The 24,515-nt window shown below is 42.3% G+C and overlaps 1 protein-coding gene across 1 annotated transcript in view; it reads right to left on the reverse strand.

Annotated features, from left to right (window-relative positions):
• mrps28 (mitochondrial ribosomal protein S28) overlaps positions 1 to 24,515 on the reverse strand; it is a 151,760-nt gene that overhangs the window by 83,318 nt on the left and 43,927 nt on the right. The window contains exon 2 of the mRNA XM_038809677.1: positions 16,961 to 17,142. Coding sequence (XP_038665605.1) covers positions 16,961 to 17,142 — 182 coding nt within the window. The remainder of the gene's footprint in view (positions 1 to 16,960; positions 17,143 to 24,515) is intronic.

Genomic DNA, 24,515 nt, shown 5'->3' on the forward strand with positions numbered 1-24,515 from the left:
ACCTGGGACCTCGGCGCCATGAGGCTGCAGTGCTAACCACTGTGCCACCATGTTGCCCTACTTCAACCTTATAATGACACTTAAGAAACAACCCAGAATAATAATAATAATATTATAATAATCCCTTATTGTCACAAGCAGGCATCAATGTAGTTACTGTGAAAAGCTCGGAATAAGGCAATGGTTTGGATTAATCCTGTAGCATTTGCAACAAATTGCTTCCCATATCAAGTTAAAAGTCACTTACTTTTCCACATCTTTCCATCCTCCATAGGAAAGTAAACAAGTGAAACATTTGTTGCAAGCCTTAAAGAGGAGAAGTGGCATGCTTCCTTCCCCTTCCGAAAAAATTTGCCAAAGTTTCTGCACCTCAATTGTAGACACAGGGCTGAATTTTACTATCTCCCAGGTACGATTAGGATGCAGCAGGGTAATAAAATGGGTTCAATGCCATAGGTGCCATTCCTGGCACCTAGTTTCGCTCTCCTGACCCACTGTAATTTTAAAGGCAGCGGGCAGAAACGTCAGGTGGCTCATCTACCCATGTGCCAACTGAGGCCTTTAAGTGGCCAATTTCTTCTCGCGGCAGGCAGACACCTAGTGTAAAGTCCAGCAGCACTTACTGCTCAGGTTGGCGAGGCTTTGGAGAGGAAGGCGGGCGGGCATGGAGGAGTGAGTGAGTTCCTGCTTTACAAGGCCCCCTTTGCCATTACAAATCCCGCTCTCCCCAATGTCTTTCCTCCCAACCCCATATTTACCCCTCTCCAACCTGGCTTGCTCTTACTGGTCTCCCCAACCCTCTTGCCGGGTCCTACCAGCCTTCTCCGAGTGCAAATGCCTTCCACACCACCACATCTATTTCAGTCTCTGGCTCCAGTGATGATCGCCTTTGGGGACTGGATGCAGTACCAGCTGTGGCCACCTCTCTTCTGAAGTGAGAGAATGGCTGTCCATTCTTGGAGGTGTGACCTCCTCTGCAGATGGGGGTGGAAGTCTCTCCTGAAGCCAATTAATGTCCCGTTGACCGTAGCCAAGTGTAAAACCTCAGCCAGAGTTAGTAGCATTTCTATTTGAAATGTTAGACAACTTGAGCAGCTTTAAATAAAAAGTTTGATGTTTGCTAAATTAGATACAAATATTAGCTCCATGAAGGTATGTGAATAGAGCCATTCTAAGGAGCAAGTTGAAATGTTCCTTTAATGCACCAAAATAATTTATTACAGCTCATAGAAGGACAGTAACTATTTGAATACTGTATTTTCAAAATTATTTGAGAATGGTCAAGTCTATGTAGAGTACAGCCTCAGTTACACAGTAAGGTACCACCTAATAACTACTTTTAGGGTTTTGAGACAATGGTAAGTGATGTATTATTGCTCGAAATCTGGAATGAATTACAAGAATTTTGAAAAACTAGTGAAAGAGGCAGAGAAAAAGCTGTGTGAAAGAAACAGAAAAAGAAGTGAGCGCCCATGACAATGTTGTAAAAGCCTGTGCTAAAACTATAATCAAGCTCAGATGTCCTCGTGTGAAGATGCCAAGCTGAAAACACTTCAACTTCTAGGTTACCATGGGGATGAACTTCATGTAAGGATGCCTTCGATACTTAATAAATAATGAGCCAGCATGGATACTCTTGTATGCTTTGCAACAATCTGAATATCTCTACAAATGTGGAGAAGTAGTTTCTTCGATCATAGAAAATTCATATCAGTTCATAAGAGTTCAAAATTATTGCAACTTATCTGAAGGGGGATGACCAGTGATAGGTGTGTTAATAGGGAAACTGTCGGAGCCAGGTCACTTCCCCTAACTACCCACCAAGATAGAATTGATGGATTTTGTTTCTGCAGAAGTCTGAGAAGGAAACCACTGTACCAGTAGATTGAACTGCTGAAATAAACAGCTTTGTATCGGAGGATATAAACATGGTTGCTATCAGGCTTGAGTTCCCCCAAGTATAGTTTTGCCAAGCATATGTTTCTGAGCAGCTAGAAATTTTACCCGACAAGTAGACATGCCCCAGGACTTAAAGTTGGCTATGTTTTCCACTGGAACTTTACTAGAAAACCCATATAGGCAACACCTTGCATCATCTGAAGAATTACTAGAATTAAGTGCGCCTGCACAAGCCAGGAGTGAAAATGTGGTAGACATAGTGCAGGTGAGCTTTACTTGCTGTCCAAAACAGATTTGATTTTTTTTCTTGAATAATTGGAAGGTGTAATTAATGTAACATTTTAAGCATAAATCAAAAGTCAGTAGCTAGTAACTTAGGTCTTATATAAAATATGCTAATCATTACCCATTTGGTTCAGTAATGTCCTTTAGGGAAGGAAACCTGCCACCTTTACCTGGTCTGGCCTATATGTGACTCCAGACCCAGAGCTATGTGGTTAATTCTGAAATGCCCTCCAAAATGGCCTAGCAAGCCATTTGGTTGTAACCAACTGCTACAAAGGAAACAAAAAGGAACAAAACCAGACGGGCCAACAGTCATTCACCTAAGCACCGGAAACGGCAACCGAAAACCGTGTCGACCCTGCAAAGTCCTCCTTACTCAGGACGCTTGTGCCAAAATTGGGACAGCTGTGCCACAGATTAATCAAACAACAGCCTGACATAATCACACTCACGGAATCATACCTTCCCCTTCCACAAACATGCAATCCCTCCACCATCAACGGAATGATACCTTCCCCTTCCACAAACATGTAATCCCTCCATCATCAATGAACTATGCTAGCAGTGTGCACTATCTACAAAATGCATTCAGGACCTCGCCAAAGTTCTTTGGGCTGCACCTTCCAAACCCACCACCACTACCATCTAGAAAGGGTAAGGCCAGCAGATATCTGAGAAACCAGCATCTGGAGATTCCACTCCAACTCATTCACCATCCGTACTTGGAAATATAGCACCGTTCCTTCAGTGTCGCTGAATCAAAATCTTGGAATTCCCTTTCTAAGAGCATCGTGGGTGTTCCTATACCTCAGGGACTGCAACTGTTCAAGAAGGCAGCTCACCACCACCTTCTCAACAGCAATGAGGGATGGGCAATAAATTCTGGCCGAACCAGTGATACCCACATCCAGTAAATTAATTTAAAAACCTTCTTGGCTTTCATTATCTAGACTGTTCACAATAAAACCACAATTCCATTTGCTTTTTGTTTTACAATCTTATTAACCTATGGTGCTACCTTTAAAAAAAAATTTCTTGCAACATGGGTGATGCTGACAAGGACACATTTATTTCCCAGCCCCAACTGCCCCATGAGTATTAAGAATCAACCACGTTATATGGAACTAAGGTCAGACAGGGGCCAGGACTGGAAATGGGTGGCAGGTTCCCTTGCATGAAGGACTTAACTGAACCAGTTGGATTTAAATGAAAATCCAGCAGCTTTCATTGTTACTTAATCTGGTGCCAGGCCTAAATTACCAGTTTTTCATTAATTAAATTTCCCAACATACCATGATGAAATTTGAACTCATAGCTTTGGACTAATAATCCAGCAGTGAAAATGACAAGGCCATCATACTCCATGTAACTTTACTCCTAAATCACTCTCTTCTTCCACAACAGGGAGTATAATTACGGCTTTTTATTAACCAAAATGATCCACCTCACATTAACTGACATCTGCCACTTATTAGCCCATTCCCTATCTTATCATTATCCCTATGCAATCTCCTTTGATCTTAAACTACATCTCCTATTTTTATATGATCTGCAAATTATGACTCTAGGCCTGTTTCCTATGTTGTAGGCTCAATGCAATATTTTTGACCAGGCTTCCTGAAACAGAAACTGCAAATTTTTGAATCAAATACCGGAGTGCAGTTAGCATCTTCATGTTACTGCTAATAATAATAATCTTTATTGTCACAAGTAGGCTTACATTAACACTGCAATGAAGTTACTGAGAAAAGCCCCTAGTCGCCACACTCCAGTCCTGTTCAGGTACACAGAGGGAGAATTCAGAATGTCCAATTCACCTAACAGCACATCTTTCAGGATTGTTATCTTAAAATCAAACACTTTTTAAAAGAAAATAATAAAACTGCAATCTTTAATAACAGAAAATAAATCATAATTCTGGATCAATTCTGAGAGAAAAAGGAGAAATGGGCAATTATGAGCAATGTATCCTTAGAACTCAATTATTTAAATATATTGTACAATGATGCTTTCGTACAATATTTGACATGAATCTGGAATTAAGTTTGACAAACCAGGCCTTAAGTAATGCTCTGATCTTTACTTAAGCAAAAGATTATCTGTTCAAATTCTAATCTCAAAGATTAGTGCTAAGCTTCAATTATGACAACATCTCGTCTTTATAGCCCCTCTAACCTAGAAAAACCTCCCACGTGATGAACAGGAACGCTCTCAAACAATCCGAGGCACCCAACTATCTCTCAAGACAATGGGACTTATCGATCAGAGCATCTTAAAGGAAAAACAAGGCAGAGAGGTATAGGGTGGGAATTCCAGAACCTCGTGTGTTGGCAGCTGAAGCCATAGTTGCCAACGAGGAAGTGACTAAAACTGGGGATTTTCAAGAGTTCAGAATTAGAACACATCTCGGAGGGTTGTAAGGCTGGAGGAAACGACAGACACAAGGAGCTGCAAGGCAACGGAGAGCTTTGAAAACGCATACTGGGAATATTAAAACTGAGGTTTTGCTTAACCGTGAACCAACATGTGCCGCTACGCACAAGGGTGATGGGTAAACAGGTCTCGCTGTGAGCTATGACATGGGCAGGAGTTTTTTGGAGGACCTCAGGTTTACAAAAGGGTAAAATCCAGGAAGTCGACCAGGAGTGCATTAGAACAATTGTCTAAACAGGAAGACAAGTTGAGGATTTCAGCAGAAAAGGAGCTGAGTCGGAAGATGTTAGAGATAGAAACAGCTATTCTTATTGATTGCACGGATATATGGTGAGAAGCTCATCCCAGGGTCAAAAATAACACCAAGATTACAAACAGTCTGGTTCAATCTTCGAAAGTTGTTTTTGAAGAGGGATGCTGTCAATGGGTAAGACACCGAGCTTGCAGCAGGCACTGAATACAATGAGTTCTGACTTCCAAATATTTAGTAAGAAGTAATTTTTGCTAAATTGTTCAGGTGCGGGATAGGACGGGGAAATTGGTGGTGGTCCCGGACCAGATTACTAGGGTATTCGAGGAGTTTTACGAGAAGTTGTATAGGTCAGAGCCACCGGGTATAGGATAGGCAGATGCGGGAATTCCTGGACGGTTTGGAACACCCGAGGTTGGGGGAGGAGGATAGGGCCACATTGGAGGGGGCAATAGGGGAGCAGAAGATAAAGGAAGCAATTGGGAGGAGGCAGTCGGGGAAGGTAGCAGGGCCGGATGGGTTCCCGGTGGAGTATTCTAAGAAGTTGAGGGATAAATTGACGCCACTAATGGTGGGGATGCTTGAGGAGGCGATAGGGAAGGGGGTGCTCCAACAGACTTTGGGGCAGGCCTCGATCTCCTTGTTGCTAAAGAAGGATAAGGATCCAACAGTGTGGGTCGTACAGGACTATATCGCTACTGAATGTGGATGCAAAGACACTCGTGAAAGGGAGGCAGCTATTTTCGAATATTAGGAGGGTGTTGAATGTAGTTATGGCACCAGCAGAGGGGAGGGCGCTAGAGATTGTGATTGTGCTGAACGCAGAAAAAGCATTTGATTGGGTAGAGTGGGTATTTGATGGCGGTGGCAGAGCGGTTTGGTTTTGGGCTGCGATTTGTGGAGTGGGTACGGTTATTGTATAGGGAGCCGAGGCGAGTGTCCGAACAAACAATATGAGTTTGGGGTATTTTGCTCTGGACTGGGGGACCAGGCAGGGGTATCCCATGTTCCCTCTGTTATTTGCGCTAGCGATCGAGCCTTTGGCCATCGCGTTGAGTTGTTTGGGGGTGTGGTAGGGAATAGTGCGGGAGGGGGGGGCAACATAGGGTATCTTTATACGCGGATGATTTATTACTGTACATGTCAGAGCCGAGTGCGTTGATGAGGGGTATGCTAACACTGCTTCGGCGTTTGGGTCCTTTTCGGGGTATGAGCTAAATTTGGACCAAAGTGAATACTTTGCGGTGTCCCGGCTGGGAGTGGGGTGGGCTGCCATTTTGCAGGGCGGCGACACACTTTAGATATCTGGGAGTGCAGGTGGCGCAGGACTGGGGGTGGGGGGGGCTCTGTAGGTACAATCTTACTAGTTTGGTGGGAGGGTAAAGGCAGACTTGGCAAGGTGGGGTGGTCGTCCTCTGTCGCTCGCAGGTTGGGTGCAGACGATTAAAATGAATGTGTTGCTGCAGTTTTTGTTTACCGACCTTTTTTACCGAAGGCATTTTTCAAGGAGGTGGAGAAGTTGATTACCTCATTTATTTGGGGGTTGGGGGGGGGGGGGGGGGGGGGGGGGGGTAGCTAGGATTAGGAAGGTACTTCGGCAGAGAGGACAGCAGCATGGGGTTGGGGCTCCCGAATCTATTATATTATTAGTGGGTGGTGAATGCGTCGTCCACATTGTTGGAGGAGGTATTAATGGCAGGGGTGGTGTCGGCATTTATGGGAAGATTCTGGGAGAGGACAAGGTATCATTGGAGGGGATTAAAGTGAAGTGGGAGGAAAAGTTGGGGGAGGGTATGGAGGGCGGGCTGTGGTGTGAGGTGCTCCAGAGGGTGAATGCCTCAACTTCTTGCACGAGGTTGGAGCTGATACAATTGAGCTAACTCTTTAAGGGGGTGGAGGATGTGTGTGAGCACTATAGAAGGAGTCGCGCAAACTACGTTCACATGTTTGGGTCCTGTCCAAAGCTGGAGGGGCATTTGAGGGAGGTCTTTAAGGTCATCTCAGGGGTGATGCATGAGAGAGAGATTCGTACCAGGTCTCCCAGGAGCCATATTCGGGGTGTCGGACCAGCCTGGGCTGCAGGCGGATGTGGGGGCAGATGTCTTAGCCTTCGCCTCGCTGATTTCCCGAAAGGTGGAGGTATGCTTCTCCGTCCTGTGCCTCGGCGTGGCGGGGGACCTGCTGGAAATTTTGATGTTCGAGAAGGTGAAGTTTGAGTTGTGGAGGAGGATGGAAAGGCTCTACAATTCATGGGCATTGTTTATCCTGCGCTTTCACGAATTAGATGCCATCAAACATTAGGGGAGGGTGGTTTGAGTGTATTGTTTATTGTTTACCACGTATGGGATGACCGTGGGTTCTCTTTTGGTTTGTATTGTTTTGTATTTGGGTTGTAGGGGGAGGGTTGGGTTTATATATTGAAGAGGATGCTGGTTGGGGGATTATTATTGTATTTGTTATTGTTGGTTATCTTTTGTTGGGTGTATATTTTTGATGAAAAAGTGGAAAATGAGGAGAATAAAAATATATATATTTTTTTAAAAAAGTAATTTTTGCTTACACAGTATTGGATGCTGGATAAGCAATGAAGAGACCTTAGTAGATGTGAAAAATCCATTGCATGACCAATCAATTTAATTGACCAAAAGCACTTCTCCCAACTAATCCACTAAAAAAAGCATAAAGCAAGCTACAAATGTACTTGACAGCGACAGAACATTGAGTTATGGTCTCAAATAGTTAAAATATACCACACCCAACTGTGTGGGAAAATTGAGAAAAGGCAATGTACTGCGATGGAAAATCCTAAAAATAAACTATTTAAAATTAAAACATGAAAAACTACATATTTTTCCAATTATGTTAAAACATTTATTCTGCTGGCTCATTCTTTAACAAATTTGAAGTTTAAATTAGGTACATTAAATAGTCAGTTTTTAAAAAATAATTTAAAAATAACACATCCTCATTGTAAAATACTTGACACCTGTTTAACTTTGGGGTTCAAATCATTCAGACCGGTTATCTGTCAGATTACCAAATGGACAGACAGCAACAGGTTTACACGATCTTCAGAGGTGAAAATCCTCAGCCATTTTCATACAATGAGTCGTGTCCTTTTAGTCAGGACTGACCAGCTGCAAACTCTGGGAAAGTTGACTGAGATTTTCTTTGCGGTCACAGTCCTCCTGTAAATGGTCTGCGGCAAGTGTAGTGAATCATTAGAAATCTGCACCTCTGACAGGTACCTTCAACAGAACTGCAAAGCCAGATGGGAGAAATTCCGTGTTTTGTTTTAAGATTTAAGCTGCTTCTCTCTTTCCCAGAAAGGTAGGCAAAGAGACAGGCAGTGCTAAATATACAAGGCACAGCCAAGAGGCCCTAAAGCCACAAGAATTCCCGCAGTCAAATCTAAAACCAGTCTGAACCGACTGTGGCATTCAGCCAAGGTCAAATACAGTGAGCAAGAAAGTCAGATTAACTATCAAGATTGAACCATTAAAAGCCGTAGAAAAAAGACAAACATTAACTATAAATATGACAATTTTCAAAAACTTTCCACTTTTCTGACTTGCCAACATCACAAATCATCTTGTCAATTTTCTGTTACTACCATTAGTACTCACAATGGAACAGGCATACTAAACCATAATTTTAAAAAGATTATCAAATGCCAAAAGACATTATTGTACACTACAGCTGTGACTACATAATTACCTGTTTGCATTACTGCAAACCACAGTTTAGATTTAATAGTTCAGTTGACAGTACTGTGAAATGCATTTGGTCGACTATTACCCTTTCCAAATATTCTTTCACTCACAGGTCCAACCCTGGGAACATTACAAGCAGAGACATAGGTCAATAAGAAACATTGGCGAACACAATAGCCATTGCCTCAAACAGCGCTGTTGACAGACACCAGCACAAAGGCAGTGAATAGAGTCCCCCTCAGTTCTCACACACAGCGAAGAATGAGTCAGTGTACTGCTGCTTTGGTGCTCTGTTTTTACAGTGTATACAGCTTTTGTCTCCAGCCACTGTTCTCTTCTGAATGCGGGCTAAATAGTCTAGGAAGTGCAATCATAAGAAAAGCCTTTTACTCCCACCTCCAGTCAGCACAACGTTCAGTGCGTGTGATAGGCCAGCAAAGAAGCCTAAAGTCATCTCCTGAAGTATAAAGCCACTTTTACTTGCTTGAATTAGCTGCTCGCTTTAATTTGAACACTTTAATTCAATTGTAGATAGTAACCCTTTCTTATCTGCTTATTTTAATAGTTGGCCACATAATATTTGGGTTAATAACTTTTTTAAAATTGTACTTTAATAATTAGAAATTGCAAAATTTAAAAATGTATAATAAAAGACTGAAATCTCTTCAAACATTTTATGCTAGTTAAAGGTGACATTTAATACCCAAGCAACCACAAATCCATCAGTAACTGGAAAGCTAAGGGAATCAATTGCAAGGAGAAAGCTTCAAGATGATCTGTATAATAATAATCAAATAAACATATATGTAACAAGGGTTTACATTAGACATGGACAGTGAGCAAGATGAGGGTTATATCCTCATTAACTGTAGTGTGATAGATAATCAGCACAAATTGGAGGGCTTCCCCACACAGTACTGTTCCAAATTGTCTCATAGTAGGTAGCAAACATAAACAGGAAAGGTGATTGGTGACAAAATCTAATTTTAAAAAAAAAACTCCACTTATATCATGCCTTCACTATCGGAAAAGGTCCCAAGACAAGGATGGCACGGTGGCACAGTGGCTAGCACTGCTGCCTCACTGCACCAGGGACTCGGGCTCAATTCCATCCTTGGGTGACTGAATCTGCACATTCTCCCCGTGTCTGCATGGGTTTCCTCCAGGTGCTCCCATTTCCTCCTACAGTCCAAAGATGTTCAGGTTAGATGATTAGAACATAGAACATACAGTGCAGAGGGAGGCCATTCGGCCCATTGAGTCTGCACCGACTCACTTAAGCCCTCACTTCCACCCTATCCCCATACTAAATTGTCCCTTAATGTCCAATGGCTAGGTGGCGTTACGGGTATAAAGCAGGGGAGTGAATCTGGGTAGGGCCCTCTTTCAGAGGGCCGGTGGAAACTCGATGGGCCTAATGGCCTCCTTCTGCACTGTAGGCATTCTATGACAAATCAGAGACCCAGGATAGGACAAAAAAAGCAAAAGTGTAGTCAAAGAGGTGGGTTTAATCATGGCCAAACAAGATGAGAAGACATTTCAGATTGTACGATTGTACGATAGTCAATGTGGTAATGCAGAGCTGCCAACCTTTTTCAACAGAAATCAGTATTCCAGATAACAAAAATCAGTATTTTGGCAGTAAAATCGGTATTTTCATTTCAAAGAAAAAATGCCCACCAAGTTTACACATTTATTGCACAAATCTAAAACATTAATGGAAAATGCAAATAGAAAGCTTTTACATACGCGCAAAGATCACATGACACGCATACGCTGTATAGTGTGTGGGCGCAGAGAGGGGACCTCTGCGTGGGGCCCTGTCTTCCAGCATCCGTCGCCAAGGAAACCAATCAAAGCGTTTTGGGAGAATGCATTCGCTGCGGCTTGCCAATCAGCTCCTCTTCCCACCTCCCCCCGCCCCCGATGCCACAAGCCAGCCGGCCATTTATAGGGAGCTGCCTCTTAATATTTATTTTCTTTCCTCCTAAAATAAAACTCCTCTCGCTTAAATACTCTCCTTCAGTGTGGTGTCAGGTTGAATTTGACCAAGGGCTGCAGTGGATTGTGTATTTCAATGCGAGAAATCGTATTGCCATATTCAAGCAGATTTTCCGTATGAAGTACGGAAAATCTGTGCTAGTTAGCAGCACTGGTAATGTATAAGAGGCAAGCGAAAGGAACGCAGAATTTAAGGTGTGGTGCGTCAGGGTGGAGAAAGAGAATGCAGCCATGAAGGGATTTAACCAGAATTTATTGTTCCTTGGATTGGTCTGAGTTTTTTTTTAAAGTCTGTGTTTTTGCCTTTCCCAGGAGACAGCAAGGCGGATGATGGATAGGGTGCATTGAGAGCTATGTAGCTCAGTTCGAACATGACTATGAGACAGGCCTACTAAGGCTTTTTTCTGTTTGTCACTTACATATGATTGTAAGCATTAATCATTGCCATCTGCAGCAGTAAATAAGCTAGTACATCATCCTTAATAGAGCTGAATGTCATCAGTGTAGCACGCAATAACTGACTGGGGCTTCAACTGATGACTGCAAACTTTCAACAAATCTAGAAAGTGTTAAACACCTCAGTAATGAACTGTTATTTCACAAGCAGCTATAATGATAAACTGAAAACTGGACTAAGCATAACTTTCTGCATGTCCTTGTTAAGAGGAAAGGAGAAAATATTTGTGGCAAGGAGATAACCCAATTGATGTTCCAACAAACAACCAGAAATTATTCAATGTATTTGAGCAGGACCTTACATGAAACATCCATCAAAATGCACTAACCTTGGATTTCAGAGAGGAAATCTAGACCTGGATTAACTCCAACCAAGACGATGATAAATGAAAGATGGAAAATTCACTACACATTGTATTAATAGACAAATTACACATGCTAATGTTTCAAAACATTTAAATGTGAAACATATTAGTTAACCCCTAGAATGCTGCTGTAAGAATAAAAACATGTTTCTTACATCTTTATAGTTCTGAAGGCTTGAGGAAAATATAAAATCTTAATAAACGTTTCCATTTCTTAGAAAGATCAGACTAGAAGAATTTAATCAGAGGAGGATAGTTTATCTTTGTCACGTTCACATTTGATATCATTTGTGACTTTGGTAGGAGGGGCGGAAACATGATTTGAGGAGATGACATGTTAAGGGCTTTGGAGAGGAATGGGAGGTTGGAAATGAGGTGGTGACAGCAAGGTTTGGGTTTTTTGAAAAGAGGTTGATGACAGCGATTTAAACTGGGGGTAGTAACTGGAGAAAGGGAACCATTAACAATATCAACTAACACTAACATCTGGAAGGGAAGTTAGGTGGTCTGCAAATCAGTGGGAATAGGGTGAAGGTAACATGAAGTGAGGCTAATGGCAAAAAAAGCTAGATGGCATGAGGGAAGATAGGTCAGAAACTGTACAATGATGCAAGTTCAAGGCTAAGGGCAGGAAGAGCTTTTGCGGAAGCTTGGCCCAGTAGGCAAATGGAAGAGAGGGATGCAGCAAAGACAACTGAGTGAATGGTCTCGATCACAGTGACAAAGAAATCCATCAGCTGCGTGCTTAGATCTATTCACAACCACTCCCCTCCCAGAATTAACTGGTGCATACCCAAACTTGGTATGTCAGCCACCATCCTCTTGAAGAACCGATTGTCCCAATTCAAGGCATACACACTAACCAACACCAACAGCCTCCCCTCAAAAGCACCCATTATTAGAACATACCCACCCTCTCTAGTCTGCCCATCTGAAATCTCACTCTCTTACATACCAGTATCGCTACGGCCCGGACCCTGCTGTCAAAGTCCGAGTGGAACACCTGACTCACCCAGCCCTTCCGAAGCCTCACCTGGTCTTTCACCCTCAGATGGGTCTCATGCAGCAGTTCCACATCAACTCTCAAGCTTTTCAAATGTGACAAGACTCTCACTCACTTCACCGGCTCCCACCCAACCCTCACACGTTCCACCTTACCATACAGACCGGGTGTCTCTCAACACCTCCCCCTCCCCCTTACCACCCCCCTCCCTCCCCCGATCAGTCATGATCACTGCTCCTGGCCCAACCCAGCAAGCGGGACCCATCCCTACCCCTTATTACCGTCAGCCAACTTGTCCTCCCTCCCCCTTTCCAGATGCTCCTCAGCCACCTCCTCTTGAAACCACTTCTCCCTGCATAGTACCCATCACCCCACCATTCAAACCAGGCCCATCGAAACCTGTCCACACAGGTTCCAACAGGCAGGGCCCTTTCCCCACCTTCCTCCCGATCACTATCCAATCTGAGTTTGCTAGCGAGGCGGTTCCTCCCCCCACAGGTTCAATACCAAATATACCAACAAGACGACATCCACACCCAATTCCTCCACACATCCCCACAAAATAGACCCCAAACATAGGGAAACAAATCCCAGCATATTACTCCAATGCCCCAAAACCATTCACTGCCCAACACAACATGAAGAAAAACAAAGTCTAAACACAGTTCAGTTCCAGTCCTTCAGCATTTCACGAATGCCTCCGCCATCTCAAATTAATAGTCGCTGGGGTTGTGTGTAACTCTTAGCTTCTCCGGATAGACCATCCCAAACCGCACGTTGCTCTTGTACAACGCTGCCTTCGTCCTACCAAAGACCACCTGCCATCTTGCCAGCTCTGCCACGAGATCCTGGTATATATGAATACCAACGTCTTCCCGCCTCACCTCTCCATTCGGCTTCGCTCATCTCAGCACTTTCTCCTTCACCTGGTAGCTGTGGAATCAGACTTTCACAGCTCTTGGTAGTTTGTTCAGTTACGGCCGGAGCAACCGGTGAGCACTATCCAGTCTATAGAGGGAGGGGTCGTCCTCCTCCCCCCAACAACTTGGCTGAAATCTCCTCAAAAGTACTCCATCGGCTCCCGGCCCTCCAACCCCTCGGGCAGTCCCACAATCCACAGATTCTGCCTTTGTGACATGTTCTCCAGGTCCTCCACTTTAGCCCTCAGCCCTTTGTTACTCTCCTGCACCTTCCATAATGCCTCACTCATCGAAATGAACTAGTCGCTGTGCCGCGGCAACGCCTCCTCCATCCACTTCAACACCTCTCCTTGCTCCCACACCGCCAATGTCTTTCCCAGAGTCTCTTTTATCAGGGCCAGGTCATCATCCACCAACTCCTTTAGTGAGGACATCATCTCCTTCTGATGCCGATCAAAATATTTGCCGAATTGATGCTCAAACTTCACCGCCTTCACTCAGCCAGCATATCCACTGTAATGGGCATGCCCCCACCCTGCAAGCTGGCTTCCAGTGGCAACGTGTAGTGGAGGTCGCACAATGGATGGCTCCTGCTAGAGCATAAGAGAGGATAAGAGCGCAGTGAACTCAGGGGAGAGAGATCAGAAAATTGGACCAGAGTTGACTTGCAAACCAATATTTTTTCCATGCAGTATAAATTATTGCTCCTTTTGAAATCTGACATTTTTCTGTCTGTCCAATTTGACGGCATATTTATTTTTTAGCAATACTTAAGGTATCTTAGTGAGAACATTTTTATTGTACTTGGGAGGTGAAAAGGCTAAAAAAAATGAGATGATCAAAGGAGGAGAAAGCTTGGAAGGCTGTAAAATGGTCAAAAGATCAGGTACTGTTCATAGAATCATAGAATTTACAGTGCAGAAGGAGGCTATTGAGTCTGCACCGGCCCTTGTAAAGAGCATCCTACTTAATCCCACGCTTCCACCCTATCCCTGCAACCCCACATAACCTTTTAGGACACTAAGGGCAATTTTATCATGGCTAATCCACCTAACCTTCACATTTTTGGACTGTGGGGGGAAACCGGAGCACCCGGAGGAAACTCACGCAGACACAGGGAGAACGTGCAGACTCCGCACAGACAGTGACCCAAGCCAGGAATTGAACTTGGGACTCTGGAGCCGTGAAGCAATGGTGCTAACCTCTGTGCTATTGTGCCTGTTCCTCCAGAAGCGGAGCTTTATTAAAATACTGCAGTGGCCAAGGATAGAGATCACTGCGAGAGCAGATTGGAGAACTAAAATGACAGTCAACTGGAAGAGGTGGTCATGTTTGCAGTGGTATTCTGCAAAGCAGTCATCCAATCTGCGTTTGGTCTCCCCAGTGTCGGGCAAACTGCATTATGAACAGTGAATATAGTACACTTAATTAAAAGAGATAAATGTAAATCACTGTTTCATCTGGAAACAATATTTGGGGCCATGGATAGTGAGGATAAAGGAGCTAAAGGGCAGATATTACATTTCCTGCACTTGCATGGTAGGTGTGTGGGAAGGGGAGTAGCTGTTGGGGATGATTGAGGAATAGACCAGAGTCCCTTCAGAATGCTGACATGGGAAGACCTGTTTGGTTGTGGCATCAGACTGGAGGTAGTGAAAATGGCAGTGGATGTTTCATTGAATACGGAGGATGATGGAGTGGAAGGTGAGAACAAGGGGACCCTATTGTGGCTCTTGCTGGGGAGGAATGGGATTGAATGGGTTAAGAACAGAACCGCAGGGAATGACACTTTGTATGTTTACGGGATGTGATTGTTGCTGGCTGGGCCACAATTTAATGCCCATGCCTAACAGTTTGGGGATATCGCTGGTTGAGGAAAAAGAAAAACATATCAGAAACGGTGATACAGAAGATTGCTTTAACAGAACAGATGTGACAAAGGCAAAGGCAAATAAACAGGGAGAATGAAATGGAGTCCTTACAGGAAGCAGGTTGTAAGGTAGCTGAGAAAGTCAACAGACTTTCAGTGAATCTTTGTTGATAGCCTACCCTCAGATACAGAGACCGAAGGGAAAATTAGGAATGTTATGGAAAGAGGAGAAGAAGAGGAAGAAGAAGACGACAATGACTCCACTACCCCTAACCACCCCCCCTAACCCCCCCCCCCTCCCCCCCCCCCCCCCCCAACCCCCCCTCCCCCAAAAGTTGGACTGGAACTAGAGCAAGGGATGCTCCACATTTCTATAAAAAGGCAAGACACATGCAGGTATCCAGAACAACACCTTATATTTGAAGGAAGTGATCCGAGGTTAACAAGAAATGTAAATTTCAGAACATATTCACCAGGCAGACGAGGATGGAGACTGATTGGGTCTCTTAGGGAAGTAGTGCAGAGCCCTAACACTGTCCTGGTGGGGAAAGAGATGTGGGGAGATAGAAGTCCATGGTGAAGAGACGACAATTAGGACCAGGAAATTGAAAACTATCAAAGTGGCAGGGTATTGGAAGAGTCACAGACATAGATTGAAAGAGACTGGATAAGGCAAGGGAAAGAAAGAATAAGAAATAATAACTTCAGTGCAATTATAGGTTTAACAGGTCAGTCCTGTTTGCTGATCTTGGGAAAGAAGTAGAAGGGTTCAAGGTTAAGGGGCTATTAATTTAGAAGCCATGGTGGGAAGAGCGCCAGAGGAGATGAGATCAATTACATTTCTCGAAGCAATAGCTTGATATTCAATGGTGGAGGTCAAGTCCAGAGAATGGTAGGAAGAAGTGTTGGAGAGTTGGTATTCTGCTTCTGTTCAGCAAAAGTCAGTTCACCAGACAACAGTAAAACCCTTGGAAAGCTTTGATGACAATGTCACTTTTTTAAAACTTCTCCAACAATGATGAAGAATGCCAGGATGATGTGTATTTTATTCAACATGCCTCACAACATGCAGACTAAAGTTTCAAGATAACCATCAATTGAATACACTCATCTCATTTGGAAAAGAGTGAACACAATAATCAGGGTATCTTCTATTCCTAAGTAATATGAATGAAAAGTTTCCAAGATAATTCTTTATTAACAAACACTTTTAAACTACTGATGTCGTCATTCACAGACAAATGGACTGAAAAGAGTGAACCTTTTCACGTGTCCTCAAAAAACCTACGTGTCAGGAAACATTTTTCAACACGAGCACTAAATTACGCTTGACAGAATAGAATCCCTACAGTGCAGAAGGAGGCCATTTGGCCCATTGATTCTGCACCCACCCACCGAGAAAGCACCCTACCCAGGCCCAATCTCCTGCCCTATCCCCGTAACCCCACCTAACCTACACATCTTTGGACACTAAAGGGCAATTTAGTTTGGCCAATCCACGTTACCTGCACATCTTTGGATTTATTTAAGCTTTTCTTAAGCTTTTGTGAATAAAATGATTCTGAGAACGTTAGCATTTATTTTCTTCGTCTTTACCAAAATTGATTTGAAATTATTTTTTTTACTGGCAATAAGCAGGTAACATGATGAAAATATTTAATTTTAACCAATAAACTATTGATCTTATAATTAGAATCACATTTTAAAGATATATTAGTTTAAAATGAACTGTCAGATGTTTCATGATTGGCACTAAGCAACTTACTCTCCATCTTCTGCTGGTCTTCTGCACACACAATGAAACTTTCCACCGAAGTCGATATAAAGGTCATCATCCACTATATGGAAGATTTTACCAATGACTATTTTGTCTTTGGAAGGGCCCATCTGTGTCAGAGGGCAGTGCCTCAATAACGACGCAAATGAGTCCTCTTTCTGGGAAGTCACCTAAAAGAGAAACATTAAGACATTTTTTAAAAATTACATTCGAGGCTTGTTCATCATGCAATTCCAATGTAACCTACTCTTTCAGACCATATTTTACAATACTTAGTCTACTTAGCTAACTCCAACAAAATTGGACCTGATTTTGCGGCAGGAGTAATGATCAGCAAATTATTTTGCCACTCCTCTGAAACTGACAGAACTTCCGGAATCTGCACAGGCCCAGTCAAATGTGGAAATCCAAGAAATGCTTTCAGTGATTCCTATACTGTACAAAAAGATGCTCTGGTGAAATTCCCCAGGCTGCAATCAAGAACATAGAACAGGACAGCACAGAACAGGCCCTTCAGCCCTCGATGTTGTGCTGAGCTTTGTCCGAAACCAAGATCAAGCTATCCCACTCCCTGTCATTCTGGTGTGCTCCATGTGCTCCAAAGGGGCAGCAGGGTAGCATGGTGGTTAGCATAAATGCTTCACAGCTCCAGGGTCCCAGGTTCGATTCCCAGCTGGGTCACTGTCTGTGTGGAGTCTGCACGTCCTCCCCCTGTGTGCGTGGGTTTCCTCCGGGTGCTCCGGTTTCCTCCCAAAGTCCAAAGATGTGCGGGTTAGGTGGATTGGCCATGCTAAATTGCCCGTAGTGTCCTAATAAAAGTAAGGTTAAGGGGGGGGGGGGGGGGGGGGGGGTTGTTGGGTTATGGGTATAGGGTGGATACGTGGGTTTGAGTAGGGTGATCATGGCTCGGCACAACATTGAGGGCCGAAGGGCCTGTTCTGTGCTGTACTGTTCTATGTTCTATGTGCCTATCCAATAACTGCTTGAAAGTTCCTAAAGTGTCCGACTCCACTATCACAGCAGGCAGTCCATTCCACACTCTAACCACTCTGAGTAAAGAACCTACCTCGGACAGCCCTCTAAGAAGAAATCACAGAACTGATAAGAACTTGCCCTTTTAATTTGTTAAACTTGCTGTAAAAGCCCTTTAATACTTTGCACCCTGTTGAATGAGATACAAGATACAGAAGCAGAATTAGGTCATTTGGCTAATTCTGCTCCACGTCTATGTTATCCATACCTTTTATCATCTTGTATACCTCAATTTGATCTCCCCTCATTCTTCTAAACTATAGGCCTAAACTGTTCAATCTCTCTTCATTCGACAAACCCCTCATCTCTGGAATCAACCTTGTGAACCTCCTCTGAACTACCTCCAATGCCACTACATCTTTCCTCAAATAAGGGGACCAAAACTGTGCACAATATTCTAGATGTGATCTCACCAATGCCTTGTATAGTTATATAAAAGGGTTAACAACATACGAAGTTCATAATTATTGCTAAACAGTCTCATTGCTCCAGAAAAATTAATTTTTGTGCAATTTAAAATGTATCCCTCATAGGATCCTCACCATCTGAAGAGTCAACAAGCAACATACCCACTCTGACTCTAGCTGACCCGTTGCCATTTTAGATTCAAATAAGCATTGAATGGCAGTGGGTGGGACTTCTGTACCTCACTTGGGAGGAAGGCCCACCTTGGAGACCTGTCGACCAATATGACTGGCCAGCAGTTCTCCAGTTCGTACAGCAACAATGCTGCAGTGGTTGGACGAAGAACTGCACCAGGAAGCCAGCGACCAAATCTAGGTTTGGGGAGTGATCGAGGTCACTGGGGCTTTGAGGGTGGGGAGCACGTGCAGCAGAAATCTCGTTTTCATGCGCCCCAGCCTCCCCCAGAGCCTACAAACCCGCCGGGGGAGGAGCTCAAAATGTGGCTCACAACCAAGTTTGATATTTCAGCTTCAAGTTTATCTCCTAATTATTTATTTTGCTCTCCACTAAATTTTAATTGAAGAGAGTCAATAGATTTTACCCCCTGATTTTCTGTTGTGAAAATATTTCAATGCAATTGGCTGTTCATCCTGCTTGATTACATCATTGTTTCTGGGTGCCTGGAAATCCCAATGGCTTGCTTGGCATTGGATTCAAACTGATATCAGGACAGGAGAAATCCATGCCATATAGACAGACTAGACCTCTGTGGAGAGCTTTCTCTGAGGCCAGCGGCAAGTGCTGTCACTTCAACATTGACTGTGAACCCTCAGACCAAAGATGTAACTCAAGATCTAACTGAAGTGTTTAATCCTGCTGCCATCAATAAAGCAGCTTAAGCAATGGTTTTCAACTCTTGTGTTAGTATCCCATTCCACCAATGGAAGGCAAATAGCATCCCTCTGTCCTGCAAGCATACAATGATTCTGTTAACACACTCGCAGGAATTCTTTATATTTTTCTTTCCAAAAATAACTTCCAGCATTAGCAAGACAACATATTGAAATACAGCAAGTGAAATACAGCAAGAAAAACAATGAGCCACTAGGTCTGCAATTGCAGAAAATTAAGAATTTGGGGAAGAGACTACTTAAAATCTAGCAGCCTTGGTGAATCTTTGAATTCTCTCATGCCCTTCTTAGAAACCAAGATGACCTATGTGTGACCGAGATGAATAAAGACTTCTGTAAATCTTCACATAGTAATTATTCCTATAAAATGCGTTCCAACTCTTTATTTTAAATGTAGAAAGTCTTACAGGCGCCGGAATGTGGCGACTAGGGGCTTTTCACAGTAACTTCATTGAAACCTACTCGTGACAATAAGCGATTTTCATTTTCATTTTTCATTAAGACAGTTCTAGAAAAGCAGTATGCATTTTTGTCTCAAGCACTTCTTTAAGCACCTGTTGTAATCTTCCTTGAAAATAAGCAAATTTTGGCAAATCTCTGGCTCCAACATCCAACTCTGGTAATAGCTGTACAACACCAAGCAAATGCCACTGTACATTTAGTTTGCACATTGCTAATTCTGCTGCATTACTCGTCTGTTTTCTAAATTGGCAGTGGGAAGAAAGCAATACTGGAGTTTGACCATGATTCTGAACTGCACGCTGCCCACGAGGAATAAGCTCTATGCATTCACACTTACATACATGTATAGAGCTTTACACCAAGATTTTTTTTTAATTGCCAAAGTGCCAGAAAGACTTGGCACTTTTTCATAACATTAAAAGGATTTCAGTTTATATAGGTCTCAAGTCCAACAAATCACCCAAGCATTTTGTCAGAAAATTCTGACTTTAGAGAGTAACTGGAGTTATACTGCAAAAACAGCAACTTATATTTATATGCAATGTAATGAAACATTCTAAGGTGCTTCACAGGAGTATCATCAAACATAACTTGACACCATGTCAGATAAGTAGGTTAGATGACCAAAAGCTTCGTAAAAGATGTAGGTTTTACAGAGTGTCTAAAAAGAGGAAAACAATTTAAAGGCACGGAGATTGTACTTCAGAGCCTAGACTTAGGGAGCTGGTGGAGTAATTAAAAGCAGGGATGCTCAAGAAGCCAGAGCAGAGATAGGGAGTAGCAAGGCCATGGAGGGATTTGAAAACAAAGATGAGAATTTTAAATTCAAGGTATTACTTTAACCTGGAACGAATGGAGGTCAGTGAGCACAGGGGCAACAGGGAATTTGCATTACAGTGTGACACTACAGAAAATGTCAGGAACTTGAGGTATTCCAAATATTTTGTTATTTTACAACAGTTTCCATGAATTAAATGAGAAACCTTGTAAATTATCTCTTCATAATTGCTTTTATTTTTAATATTTAGATTTTAAAAAAATAGATTTGACTTGTTGTCTGAAGAATATGATTTATCAAAGCATTATTTACTCATCAGCCACAGAGGTCCTTATTTTTTTTGTCACTAGTGTCCAGATATTGTTCACCTGGAGCGTCCTAACTCTCAGACCACTAGGTAACGTTTCAGTTCGTAGGAAGCATGGATGTCTTTGGAAGGAATCACTCCTGCTGTGTGAATAAAATCTTGAAAATGCCCAAATCCTTCAATTACTACATTCAAGTTAAAAGCTTTGTTGTAGCTTGAATTCTTATGGCACTAATAATTTAGTCACAAGAAAGCCTCATTAACAATCATTCATGGATAACAAGGCCCTCATCAAGTTGATATGGTTCTTGAATAGAACAGTACAGCACAGAACAGGGCCTTCGGCCCTCGGGACAGTTTATCCATAATGTCATAATGATATGAAGTTGTGTCTTAAACTTCACAATAAGGAGGACTTGGTTAATTATTATTGAAAGTGTTTTAATAACTTTTATTCTCTAATGATCAATGACAAAAGTAGAGTATTAAAAATTATACATGCTGCACTGTAGCTGTAGTGTAGCTGCAACATTACTCGCTGTTTTTGCTCAACATATACTCACAGCATCACCCAATGGTCAAAAATTATGACCACACACACGCTTTTAGCAAAGTACTGGGATCACTGGAACAGGCAGACAGAACTATCGAAGGTAAAAAACACTAATGGTTAAAGGGTAGAAGTTAGCTTTAATGGGAAGAGTCAAAAACATTTCATACAACACTTTGAGATAACTTATCAAATCTTTAAGTATTCAACTATTCCAAGTCCTAAGATAAACAGCATCAATTTAATAGTGCAGTATGGAACATGTGCCAAGCAGGATTCACAAGCTCTACTTCAATCCATGTGCCTAGTGTTTTGTGCAGTCTATTGCTACACAAAATAATTTATGTTTGGCTAAGTAAATTACAGACCTTATTGCAGTTAACATTTTGTTTTTTGTCTAAAAGCAGTTATGTTTGTGAGGAGCACTGTCAATGCGCTCTATTGATTATTCTTTTGTCTACTATGTATGTACTGTTTACGTTCCCGCGGCCGCAGAACTTTCACTATACTTCGGTACATGTGACAATAAATCAAATCAAATCAATCAGTTGTCAAATTTGACAGGATAGATTCTCAAAGTTTTCATTGGGTGCAATTCCAGCCTCGGGTAACTGTGTGGTGTTTGCACTTTGTATGTTCTCCCTATGTGTGCGTGGGTTTCCTTCCACAGTCCAAAGATGTGCAGGTTAGGTGGATTGGCCATGCTAAATTGTCCCTTTGCGTCCAAAGGGTTAGGTGGAGTTTCTGGGTTATGGGGATAGGGTGGAGGCGTGATCTTAAGTAGGATCCTCTTTCCAAGGGCCGGTGCAGACCTGATGGGCCGAATGGCCTCCTTCTGCACTGTACATTCTATGATTCTAATGATTCATTCCCATGCGGATTGCTTGAATTAATCATTAGAGCTAAAAGGGGTAAAGTTTCAATGTTTGGCAAGAAATGGAGGAAGGGGAAAAATAACTTGCTCCTTTCAGAACTGTCCAGGCATCTTTGGTTCTCAATTAGTATGGTGAATAAGATGTTATTGTGCAAACTTCTCAAATACATAAAATATTTAAAAGAATTAGCACTCCTACTGGTACTCCACAAAATATTTCTGCACTACGATGTGCTAAAACACTGTTAAACAATGCTAATATTGCAGCAATAATTACTTTAAAAATTCTTATGTAAAATTCCAAGTTGTCAGTTTTGAATTTGATTTATTATTTATGTTGTTTCATTAAAAGATACAGGATTCATTGTATAGTATGAAAAATAAACTGGGATCACAAAAATTTCAATGGGATCTCGATTCGAAACCAACCCTAATCAATGGGACAAATGGCTCATCTCTCTCAACTTGAGTTTCAAGACAAAGTATCTGCAGTCTCAATACAGTTCCTGATCTACCACACAAACTATCAGAACTCTGCACACAATGACACTAAGTTGGCTATCCCACTTAGCAAGAAGAAATAACCTAATTGGAGAAGGACTCAAATTAGTAGCTTGTTCTGTTAATATTTTGATGCTCCCAATCTTCTGCTGATTGACACCGATAGAATGCTGATAATGCTAATGCGCTATGTCAAAGCATTCCCTTCACCAGCACTAATATCACTCACATTGATGAGCATTAATAACATCAATAGTACATAAAACAGACATTTAAAAAGGGAAAAAAAGTTTTCATCCATAATGCCATTAACGCAGTAAGTGCATCCCAAAGCTGTTTCTAGCCAATCAAGTACTTTTTCTTTTGAAATCACTGTTTCATGTAGGAAATGCCAATTCATGCACAACAGAATTCCCCAAAATAAAATAATAGAATAAAAGCATTTTGTTCTTTACTTATGTTACTTTATTTATATATTAAAAGTACATGCTAGGCCTGGGTGCCAAAATCCATCAAATTCCCAATCAGGCACACATTTGGTTCCGAGTTTCCCGGATGTGGGAGTCCTGTACCAATAGAATACTATGGGGTAGATTTTTGACTCACCAACCAGGCTGTAATCTGGCAGAGCAGATCATACAGCCTTTCCAAAACGCTCACATTTGGCATCCTAACAATTTTAATTGAATAAGAATCAGAAAAGTTCTATAAAGCATGGTGAAGTGCTCGGGCAATTTTCCACCCATGTGGTGAAGACAAAAATCTATTCCAATGTCTCTATGGTAAGGGGCAAAGCAGCAGCCTTCTTTTACCCAAGCTCACGCTACTTGTTTTGTTAAAGAACGGAGTTTCCTTGAGAGACACAACCAGAATGGGGATGGGGATGGGGATGGGGATGGGGAGGGGAGGCGGGGGGGGGGGGGGGGGGGGGGCAGAAATTTAATTTAAAAGACACCGTCATCAAAATATAACGATGTGGAGATGCCGGCATTGGACTGGGGTGGACACAGTATATGTAATGTAAGACGTGGGTTCAAGGTACATTTACTAATCCTAAAACAACAGACACAAGAATTAGAACACTTTGCCTAATGTTCTGTCCAATTTTGCAACGTCTAACAAAATGTGTTTATATGAATTATTGCATAGCAATAAAAAAACAAATGAAAAGCATTTCTTCCACATAAAACAGTAAAATATTTTATGAGACATTCTATGTTTTTCTAATTTTACTTTAGAATACACATCAAGAGAGCAATAAAGGAACAGTTGCTCTGAAGTGCTATGCCACAGACTAATAGCATGTGCGTGTTGTGGCAATGATTTCCCTCACTGATCTCCTCCCAATCCTGATTGCGTCGCCAGTGAAAAACATCAGAGACCAAGACACTTTTTGGTTTTGGGGAATGGCAAATATAATGTAGTAACGCCTCTAGTAAAACAGTGTACAAAGGGATATTGTAGAAAGTTTTACTTTTTCATCTCTCTGTGGTTAAATATACTTTGTCTGCGTTAGATTATTGATTTGACTCCTATATTAACAGTGGAAGAGTGGTTAACAACATAGATTAACAATCAAAATGGCCAGTCTTTTCAAGAAGGCCCAACACTGTTTCCTCAGTACAGTGAAGGATGAATAATAAATGTGACATGTCAATGTTCCCTTGTTTCAATAAATATATTTTAAAAAGACACATTTGATAGGGAAACCAGACATATGGGT

Source organism: Scyliorhinus canicula, chromosome 10, assembly GCF_902713615.1.
Source record: "Scyliorhinus canicula chromosome 10, sScyCan1.1, whole genome shotgun sequence".
Lineage (NCBI taxonomy): Eukaryota > Metazoa > Chordata > Chondrichthyes > Carcharhiniformes > Scyliorhinidae > Scyliorhinus > Scyliorhinus canicula.